General features: G+C 35.7%; 1 protein-coding gene across 1 annotated transcript in view; it reads right to left on the bottom strand.

Annotated features, from left to right (window-relative positions):
* Positions 1–998, bottom strand: part of LOC120444007 (troponin C) — a 37,648-nt gene extending 36,650 nt beyond the window's left edge. Inside the window, exon 1 of the mRNA XM_039623487.2 lies at positions 814–998. Coding sequence (XP_039479421.1) covers positions 814–819 — 6 coding nt within the window. The 5' untranslated portion in view covers positions 820–998. The remainder of the gene's footprint in view (positions 1–813) is intronic.
* Between the last annotated feature and the right edge of the window lie 10,151 nt (positions 999–11,149).

The following is an 11,149-nucleotide window of genomic DNA, read 5'->3' on the forward strand; positions in this document are numbered from 1 at the left end:
TGAGTAATCCCTCAGCAGGGAAGACAGCAACAAAAACTTTAAACACGTTTTTCTCAAATCGATGTTTTTTGAGTCGGTGCACTCTGTATCTCAAAATCTATTCAACCGATCGTTCTCAAATTTTTTACAGTATTTCCTTACATAATTTATGAGGTAACCCTGTCGAGATTTTTTCGTTTTTGATTTTAATTTTTTTATTATTAACAACAATAGTCATGAACTTTGGCCAAAAATCGGTATTTTCACTTTCAAGTTTTGTAAAAAGTTCAAAAATTATAATAAATGGAAAAACTCGACAGGGATACCTAGAGGGACATAAAAATTGATGGAAAAACGTTGGGTATTTCATATCAGATTATCCAGTGCTGAGGTATGACGTGCACCGCAAAATGTATTTTTTCTGAGGCGCCTACGAAGAATTGCTGCCATTCGGTCAATTTTCAATATTTTTCAACCAATATTTCACAGAATATAGTTCAAATACTACTCTTTAATGTACAATAATCAGAAATAAATTTACTTTTACCGTACGCCCAAAAAAAAATCTGTAAAAACCTGTTTTTTTCTCCCTTTAAAACCCTACCCCCCCCTTAAGCCCTAACTACCTATTAACGATCTTTGAATATATTTTTTGAGCTAATCAAAAACGTTCTCGCTTTTAATATCCTCTGAAAAGATTCAAAACTCCTGGTATCACTCAAATTATTAGTCCAAAAAATAATCTTTAAAAAAAATGTGGAAAATTAGTAAGATTTTAATATTTGGAAACTTGGAAACGTTTACTTGAAATAAATTTCTTGGTGTTTAACTTACGCTCATTTTCTCAGCTTGTTTGGCTTAAAGCTGAATGAAGAATCAAAAATAAAAATAACACTTTTTTAATATAAAGCTAAATAAACAATTAAAGACGAGGAATAAACTTTGTATTGACGCGATTAAAACACATGTGGGCTGTGTGAATTGTGTGGATGCATCTCAACATTGAAGAACATTTAGACTTAACACGATGATAGCCCTGCAACTATTTTTGTTAAAACAAAAACAATACTTAAAACCAAATAAAAAAGCAAACATAAATATTCCGTATGTCATGTAACTCAAAGATAATTTTATCCACAAGCCAGAAAAATACTCACAGGTTTATTTTTAGATATACAATATTCATCAAAATTCTTTATTTTTATAAACCGTACATTGCATTAGATCTTGGAACGTATTATAAAATGGTATTTGTGAACAAAAATTGCAATTCAAATACAAGGCAGAAGGCTGTTACTCAAATAGTGGGAGTGCAAGGGAAATGGAGACAGGCAAAGAATAAATTATACAATACTCTTTACGAATTACTCACTATGGCAACCCAGCAGCGGTTACATTTATTGTTGAGTGGACGTGGCCAATTATTTTTTTTTGGTATATTGATAGAAATTGGGAAGAAAAATAATGAAATAAATAAAAACAAAACATTTATTTGTGGGTATGCAATCACAACAAAATAACGCAGGAAAAGATGTTTGCTTCGGCAAGCTAAAGCAGTAATTATATATTAAAAAAAAAACCTGGTGTGTACCGTATAAGAACACTTCATTAAACATGAAACATTAAAACAAGGGAACAAGATTTTTGTACCCGTTACAAAGGGTATACTATATTCATCAAAAAGTACAGGCAGTAGAGTGCGATTAAGTCAAGTGAATATATATTTTATCATGATTACTAGCCCACTTGGCCACGTCTGACTGTTTGCCAATCCGTCTCTTTGTCCGTATGAACGTCGAAATCTGGGAACTATAAAAAGCTAGAAAGTGGGGATTATACTGCATATTCTAGAGAACTGAGTCCAGCGCAAAGTTTGTTTCAGAACCCGTTAAAAAACTGTTACGCCCACACTTTTAAAATATCTTTAAAATTTTTTATTTAACCTGCCAAACAAAATTTTCTAAAATCTCCTCCCGCTCCCACTAGTAACGCGTATCTGATATTCGATATTTTTGGGTGATTGGATATTTTCTTAATGATGTCTTAAGTAGGTCTCCTGATAACATGGTCTGTTCCGTAGGGTTCCCTGCTTGAAATTCATTAAGTAGGGCACTTTATGGATTGCCCTAAAAAAAACTGTTTTTGCGGCATAAAAGTGGTAATTTGTATTTATTTAGATACATGTCTGAACTTTAAATTTTTATCTTACACATACAAAATTTTTCAAAATGGCGGCTGTTGCAGCCATTGTAAAATTTTCTTTTGCGGTAATTACGCTGCAGTCCAGATAGACTATATGAAACGCATGAAACTATTTATACCCGTTACTCGTAGAGTAAAAGGGTATACTAGATTCGTTGAAAAGTATGTAACAGGCAGAAGGAAGCGTTTCCGACCATATAAAGTATATATATTCTTGATCAGGATCAATAGGCGAGTCGATCTGGCCATGTCCGTCTGTCCGTCCGTCTGTCCGTCCGTCTGTCCGTCTGTCTGTCCGTCCGTATGAACGCTGAGATCTTAGGAACTACAAAAGCTAGAAAATTTAGATTAAACATACAGACTACAGAGACATAGAAGCAGCGCAAGTTTGTCGATTCATGTTGCCACGCCCAGTCTAACGCCCACAAACCGCCCAAAACTGCCACGTCCACACTTTTGAAAAATGTTTTGAAATTTTTTTATTTTTGTATTAGTCTTGTAAATTTTTATCGATTTGCCAAAAAACTTTTTGCCACGCCCACTCTAACGCCCACAAACCGCCCAAAGCTGCCACGCCCACACTTTTGAAAAATGTTTTGATATTTTTCCATTTTTGTATTAGTCTTGTAAATTTTTATCGATTTGCCAAAAAACTTTTTGCCACGCCCACTCTAACGCCCACAAACCGCCCAAAGCTGCCACGCCCACACTTTTGAAAAATGTTTTGATATTTTTTCATTTTTGTATTAGTCTTGTAAATTTCTATCAATTTGCCAAAAAACTTTTTGCCAAGCCCACTCTAACGCCCACAAACCGCCAAAAACTGTCAGTGTTAATATTTCTTCTTCGCACATCCACTAGCTGAGTAACGGGTATCAGATAGTCGGGGAACTCGACTATAGCGTTCTCTCTTGTTTTTTTATAGATAAAGGTTTTGTTTAGTGATTAAAAATTATAAAATGTTAAAAAAAATTTGAAATTTGGTAACAATTTAGTACCGACTGAAAAATAATGGTTTCGAGAAAACACGCTTTAAAGTTTTTGGATCAAACCTGAAGTGGCTACGCGCGAGTTGTATCCTGGCAAGATAAATCCAAAACTATTCGTAGTACGACTTTCAAACTTTGGGATAGTATTTTTGAGTAGTATAGCTATCGAATTAATGAATAAAATAAAATCTTTTTTTTTAAAGTTATCCGTAGAGTGCCCCCCTTAAAATGTTAAGTGCATTTTGCGATCAAAAATTTGTAGTCTTAGGATTTGAGCCCTTGAGCGTAATGAATGTTAAACTCAATAATTTCGACAATACTGCAAATCGCAAGTCACGGATGACTTCATTTTGTTTGTTTATTAAATTTAGTATATTTATTTTTTAATATTTTTTAAAATTATTTCGTTTTTATTTATTTTCTTTCGATATGCCAAAAGAATTTCCAAAAACCTTTTTCCCGCTCCCACTACCTGAGTAACGGGTATGTAATAGTCGATGAACCAATTCTTATCGCAGAAGATTGGAAATTTTTCCCTTCCGTTGCCAAAGACTGAAAAATCGTTTATCTTGGTAGCTGATAGTCGGGAAAATCGACTGTGTTCTCTCTCGTTAGCTATGTGTTTGCTACGAATTCGCGATATTAAATTTCAAGTCCATCAAGCACGGTCAGAGGACCCAAATGACAAAGAATTATTGACCCCAGCCCATTAATTGATCGGATCTTCTGATCATATAAATGTTGTAACGAACTGATTTTTAAGTTTCTGCTTGCTACGGATTACAAGATTGTTTGTTCGTCCCACTAAATTTATGATTTGTGTGATTGCCCGACCAAAGAGAAGACAGAGTTTCTGATTAGAAAAGCCTTTATTTAGTACCACCTCGAAAATAGGGATTCCTGCGATCCTTGCCTTCGGATGCGCGTCGTCGCTCCTTCGTCGTCCTTCTTCGCTGGTCTCGTGTCGCTCTCGACGGCGTATCCGTACCGGCTCGACTGGGGCTAAGGATATTATGGGGACAAGGTGTATCGTCCGTGAGATAAGCTAGCGCTCCTCCCCGACCACGCCAGGTCCTTGTGATGGTTTGTCCTTCGCTTGTCGTTCACTTGTTCCGGGTATCTTTCCGAGTACTTTGACTGTTTCACTATTTCGCTTTCGACCTCCTCACTGACTGTCTGAACTTGCTCGTACTTTTACTGACTGACTGTGTGAATCTCCGCGTGCTTTTACTGACTGACTGTCGATCTCCACGTCCTTTCACTGGCACGTATGACCTACATGTGTTTAACTGACTGACTGTCTCGAACTGCGCCTGCGCCGTCTCTTTTATAGCCTGCGGGGATCCCGGTATTTCCCTATTTGCGCACGGCTCGCTCGGGTGCAAGGTCCAAATCATGTCCCGTTACTTCACGGTGCGTCCTCTTTGTTCCCGTCCAAAGTCCATACCGTTACCGCTCGACCCCTGTGCCCTTGGCCGGTTCGAGTCCAAGGTCCAGAGCAGTATCGTTAGTTCACGGTCTCTCCGCTTTGCCGGTGTCCAAGGTCCATTATTTACGTTTGACCTGTCCGCCCTTGACTCCTTTCGCACTCCAGGCGTCTTCGCTTTTGCTAGGCCAATCTCCTGCACCAGAAATTGTGGGGAGTTTTAAGATTCCTCACAATGTACGTAATTTGGACCGGTGGCAACAGTTTAGTTCTCTGAAAGAGCAGTTACACACTCTTCAATTATGGTCTTTGTGTAACACTACCCAGCCGAATATTTAACTCGTGCAATTAGGGCTGAGGGGATGGAACCTCACTGGAGAGTTATTTGACCTGACAACCACTATAAAAGTGTCGCAGACCGTTCCATTAGATAGCACCGCTTCCTGTTGAAACTAAAAGTCGATCCTATCTAGGTGGGAGGATGTTTCAAAGGAATCGATAATTTTCTACCATGTTAAATTTAGAATTTAACGTATCAGACATTCGGTTACGCAAGAGGCACTCTTCGTTTAGGTCACGTCGAAAAGGAATATTTGAGACGAGAAAATTGTAACGCGGGCGTCAGTTTATGATCTAATGGAATCAAGGAATTGAAGAAGTATGCGTATTATTATACAATTTATTGGAATTGCGGGTAATAGCTTCCACAGACAATTCGTAGAAATTGTTGCCTTGCGATAGAGCCCAAGCACCAACAATTTTTTTGCCTAATTTCATTCGAAAATATTAATATGTATGGGCGTGGCAGACGTTCCTCGGCTACCCTTCTCATTTAAAAACCTAATTTTTTTTATCTCCACTTTCTTTATAATTCTTGAGTCTGGTTTATCGTTCATTTCTTCTATTTCCAAATCGATAAAAAGTTTCCAAAACACGTCGTCCTTTTTTGAAACACACTAGACTTCGTAGTTGGAGGTGGAGTGTTGTTAATTTCATGCAGCTATATCGTTTTTTTCGTAAGCGATGTGATAGCTTAGATACTTGATGCTTTCCAGCATCCTTTGACTATTCTTTCTAGCTTCTTCTGTATACCTGGTATATACCGAGTATTCTCCATTCCAAAGTGGCCTCCTTATGTGCTATATTGATCATTTTATTTTCCATAAATTCTGGAATAAATAAAAACCTGTATCCTTGTACAAAATATTATTTTAAGGCAATGTTGTGATGACCATAAAGAAGACTTTGTGGTCATCACAATCCATAACCACAGTGAATTATTTACCAAGAAAGTAAACTCAACATTTTATCAAAGCATTTACAATAACTAAAACCTCGAGCTCATAGAAACGGTATGTTCTTTACTGGCGTTGGTCTTTGCGCTCATGAATTTTACGGAATGTAACTGATTATCCTCCGTTTCGTTTTTACGCCTTTATAGCCATACTTTATTGCAACTGTGAACCTAGGTTTTTGCAAGCTTATTGGTTTAGGAACTGTTGCAGATATTAGCAACTGTTTTAAATAGGTCAAAGTTATTCCATCCTGAGTCATTATCCTTTCAGATTTCATTCATCCTTCATATTTCTTTTCTGTCGCTTGAAGGTTTTGCACCAGGGCGAAGTCTTTAATTAAAGGATGTTTGCCTTGTGGAATTCGGAAAGTTGACGACCGATTTGATTTTCTTTTCGGTTGGTGCTATGGTTTTTTTTTTCAACCGGGTAGCTTAGGAAGTTGAGTTTGCTCCGCCTTCAAAGCTAAGCGCAATACATAATTCATAAAAGAATTCTGAATATATTTAAACTTCGGAATATGTCCAGAATATTTTCAATTTAAATTTATGGAAACTTTATGATGTTGTTGTCCGCTTTCGGTCACAAAATTACGTTGTCAAATTGTCGTATAGAAAGACAAAACACGGTTTTTTTCACGTCACCCGATTTTCATCAAAATATAAACGAATTTATATATTGTCGAAAAGTTAGTATATACCGAATTAGAATACTTTATGTTCGGAAACAATGAATATATATTTTGATACCCGTTATACTATACTACGTATACTATATTCGTTGAAAAGTATGTAACCGAATATTAAGTATATATATTCTTGATCAGGATCAATAGCCGAGTCGATTTTGCCATGTCCGTCTGTCCGTCCGTATAAACGTCGAGATCTCAGGAACTATAAAAGCAAGAAAGTTAATATTAAGCAGAACAATAGACGCAGCGCAAGTTGACCCATGTTGCCACGCCCAGTCTAACGCCCACAAACCGCTCAAAACTGCCACGCCCATTCTTTTTTTTTTTTTATATTAGTCCTATAAATTTCAATCAAACGCGCACAAACCGCCCAAAGCTGCCACGAATACACTTTTGAAAAATGTTTAGATATTTTTAACGCCTAACGCCTACAAGCACATAAACTGCCACGCCCACATTTTGATACTTTTTACATTTTTGATAGTCTTGTAAATTTTTCTCGATTTGTCAAAAATATTTTTGCCACGCCCACTCTTACGCTGAGTAACGGGTATCAGATATTCGGGAAACTCGACTATAACGATATCTCTTATTAGGAATTAAAAATCTTTAATCTATTCTTATGAAATGTTTAATGCTTATTTTTACTGCTTTTAATTATTATATTATCCCTATCAACTACTCCTGCTACTGTAAACGGACCCTCTTGCATAGTCATCGACATTATATAAACATTTATTAAAATGTTCTGGCAAATTGCTTTGTTTGCCGAAAACTAATTTATATGGACAATAGCCATGTGCCATGGAAGGGGTCGTGTTTAAACAATAAACGAAATATTAAAGCCATACGTTCAAATCAGTTTTGTCAACCGATATGTATAAACGTATTTATTCATTAAAAGTTCAGTGACTTCTTTCGACTGTTTCAACTGTCTGGTGATGGTGTGCATTTGCGCTTTTGTCTGCGACTGGTATGGCAACAAGATATTTAGTTAAATCACATATTAGTGTGATTGCGTATTCATTGCCCTTTTCAGATTTTGGTAGCGGACCAATAGTGTCCACTATCACTCTGTCGAAAGCTTTCATTGGAGTTTCTGTTATTCTTAAAGAAGCTGTTGTATTTCTTGTCACTTTTCATTTTTGGCATTTCTGACATTTTCTAATGTACTCAGTTATATCTTTAGACATATGTACCTTTCCAGTAATAATATCTTTTGACCTTGTCCAAGGTTTTTGTGACGCCTGTGTGACCTCCTTATATTAGATCGTCATGAAATGTAGACAACATAGCTTTTTTTTAATTTTTCTGTTAGGATCACCGGGTTGAGTAGCGCTACTCTCAATGAATTTAATGTTTTATTGCGCATTATTTTAAAATTTTCAATTGAAACATGTTAAAAGATATTTTCCCACGGTGCCACTTTGAGTTGGCTGATTTCATTTATACCGGCTTGAATTTCAAGCCTTTGGAAAAATTGACCTAAGTCGAGGATTCCATTAGTATATAAATCGGTAACATCATATCTTGCAATAATTTTCTTACCATTTTTAAAGAAACATAGCATATTATTTATATGCAAGGTCAATATTTTACGTACTTCCTAATTTTAGATGACTTCATATGCGTTGGGCTTTGAAGCTTGATTGATAGATTGCTAAGGCAATTCTATTTCTTTATCTCCAGCAGGATTTTTTTTACTTTGATATCTTGTATTGACTTCTTTATATTTCTTGTCATTTCTTGTAGTTCTTTGATGGTTATTCTTGATAACGCATAAGCTACATAGTCATCTTTTCCCTTTAAATAGTCAACTGTAAAATTATACTCCTCTTATTTAAGTCTCATATGAGTTAGTTTAAAGCTCGGATTTATCACAGAGAACAGATAGGTAAGTGGTCTGTGGTCTGTTTGGACAATGAAATATCTACCATAAATATATGGTCTGAAATGAGTTATTGCCCAATAAATTGTCGCCAATTCTTGTCCAGTTGTGCTTTTGTTATTTTCACCCATGGTAAACGCTCTTGATGCGTATGCAACTGGAAGTTGGAGTCCACAAGCTTGCTTACTTGCATCCGTTATTATGCAAAATTCTTTGCTGAAATTTGGGTTTTGTAATAAATTAAGATTTGAGATGTTCGAAGGCATGTTTGCATTCAGCTGTCCATTCGAATTGTAAACCTTTTTTACATAATCTTGTTATGTGACAAGAATATTCCGCAAACTTTTCCATAAAACGTGTATAGTAATTCAAAATGCAACAAATCGTCTAGCACTGTCCGCATCATATGGGACTGGATAATTTTTGATGACGTCATATTTTTTGAGATCTGCAAGATTCCTTTATCTGTGCATTTGTGTCCCAAAAATGTGACTTCATGCATGAAAAATTACCAATTTTCTGGATTTAGCTTTATGTTGTATTTCCTGCATTTCTCAAAAACACTAGTTAAGTTTTTACGCATATGTTTTTCGGAACAACCAATAACTTATAAATCATCCATATACAGGAATGCTTGAAAAGTTTTAAGTCCAGAGAACGCTAAAGTCATCAGTCTCTGAAAACAATTTGGCAATATTTTTAAACCGAATGGAAATCGTGTAACGCGATATGAGCCATTGATCGTTAAAAGAAACGTAACATCTCTTGAACTTTCTTTGAGTTCAATTAAACATTCAACCTGACATTAAGTCTAGGCATAAAATACCCAGTTTAGTGTGCGCTCTGTGACAGTTCAGCGACGACTGACTCTTCATTTATTCAGCAAGTGTGTGTGTACTGTTTACATTCGCGACTCTTATAATTAGGTTCTTACATTCTAATCTACATTCTAATCTTATACTACTATGCTTATAAACAATTACTACTACTACTACTACACTAGTTGATATAAAATATCACCAATTCTAGGCAGTGGGAATTTATCGGACAACAGTTTTTTATTAATTTAATTTGTCAATTACAAACCGCCATTTTTTTCTTTGGAACTAACAAAAGTGGGCTGTTATATGGGGACACAGACGGCTCGACTATTTTGTTAACAATTAATTTTTCTACCTGTGCTTGAATTTCGTCAAGTTAACTATGAGGATTTCTAAAATTTTTAATATATACTGGCTCATGATCTGCTAATCTTAGCTTTTGTTTCTTAAAATTATTTGTTGTAATCGATTCCGTTTCAAGTCCCAATACAGTGAGATATGACAGTTTTTCTCTTGCTTTAAAATTGGTTTGGACTATTTCATAGTTCGATAGTGATTCATATTTTAAATCTTTTATATTAACTATCTGATCTTTACCAGTTGTATTCAGTAATCGTACAAATGCATTTTTGGTTGTTGCAACTGTGTTTACAACATAAATGCCATTTTGAATTTCATGGCTAGGTATGAAAACACTCTTCATTTAAGGATAGTTGTATTTTTCGGAAAACTGGGATCTTTTGCTGTTAGAATTATTGAGTTATTAACAAAACTGTTATTGGAACATATATTGGGAATTTGGGGTAATATTGAGTCCATCTTCCATTTTATTTAAATCTAATTGATAATTGAACTTCTTGATGAAATTGCCTGTCTGTATCTCAATTGAAATTAATCATTTGGATGGAATAATTTCTTGTCCTATTCCTTGAATATTAATTTTATTGTTTCCTTGAATATCATTAAAGATATCAGAATTTTCTACTAGAAGGGAAATATCTGCACCTGTGTCAATTAAAAAGACATGTTTTTTATTTGTTTCTACATTGACAAAATAGTGTAACTATTTATTGTTGAGCAGCTAAAGGTTGTTCGGAGTTTCCCAAATTATTTTTATACCAGTTACTCGTAGAGTAAAAGGGTATACTAGATTCGTTGAAAAGTATGTAACAGGCAGAAGGAAGCGTTTCTTGATCAGGATCAATAGGCAAGTCGATCTGGCCATGTCCGTCTGTCCGTCCGTCTGTCCGTCTGTCTGTCCGTATGAACGTCGAGATCTCAGGAACTAGAAAAGCTTGAAAGTGTAGATTAAGCATACAGACTCCAGAGACACAGATACAGTTTCTCGATTTGTGTTCCCACGCCCACTAGAACGACCACAAACCGCCAAAAGCTGTCACGCCCACACTTTTGTAAAATGTTTTGATATTTTTTCTTTTTTTGTTAGTAATGTAACGCTCACTCTAACACCCACAAACCGCCAAAAACTGTCAGTGTTGAAGAGTCTCTTTCGCACATTCACTAGCAGAGTAACGGGTATCAGATAGTCGGGGAACTCGACTATAGCGTTCTCTCTTGTTTTTATTTATGTCAAGTTAAACTACATATTAATTAATTTATAATCTAACTTAGATGATTAATAGCACTGGCTACAAAGGCCTATGGTAATGCGCTAACTTGAATAAAGTACAATATGTTAGATGGTTTAGGCCCTGGTATGATTTACAAGTGACAATTTACTTTTTAATAATATTAGTCGCTGTTGTTTATACATATGTACATGTCGAATTACGTTCAGGATCCATAGGGGCACAGCGCGTTTCGTTCTTTACGGTAGCGACGATCAATCAAGACTAACTCA

This window comes from Drosophila santomea, chromosome 2L (genome assembly GCF_016746245.2).
Source record: "Drosophila santomea strain STO CAGO 1482 chromosome 2L, Prin_Dsan_1.1, whole genome shotgun sequence".
Lineage (NCBI taxonomy): Eukaryota > Metazoa > Arthropoda > Insecta > Diptera > Drosophilidae > Drosophila > Drosophila santomea.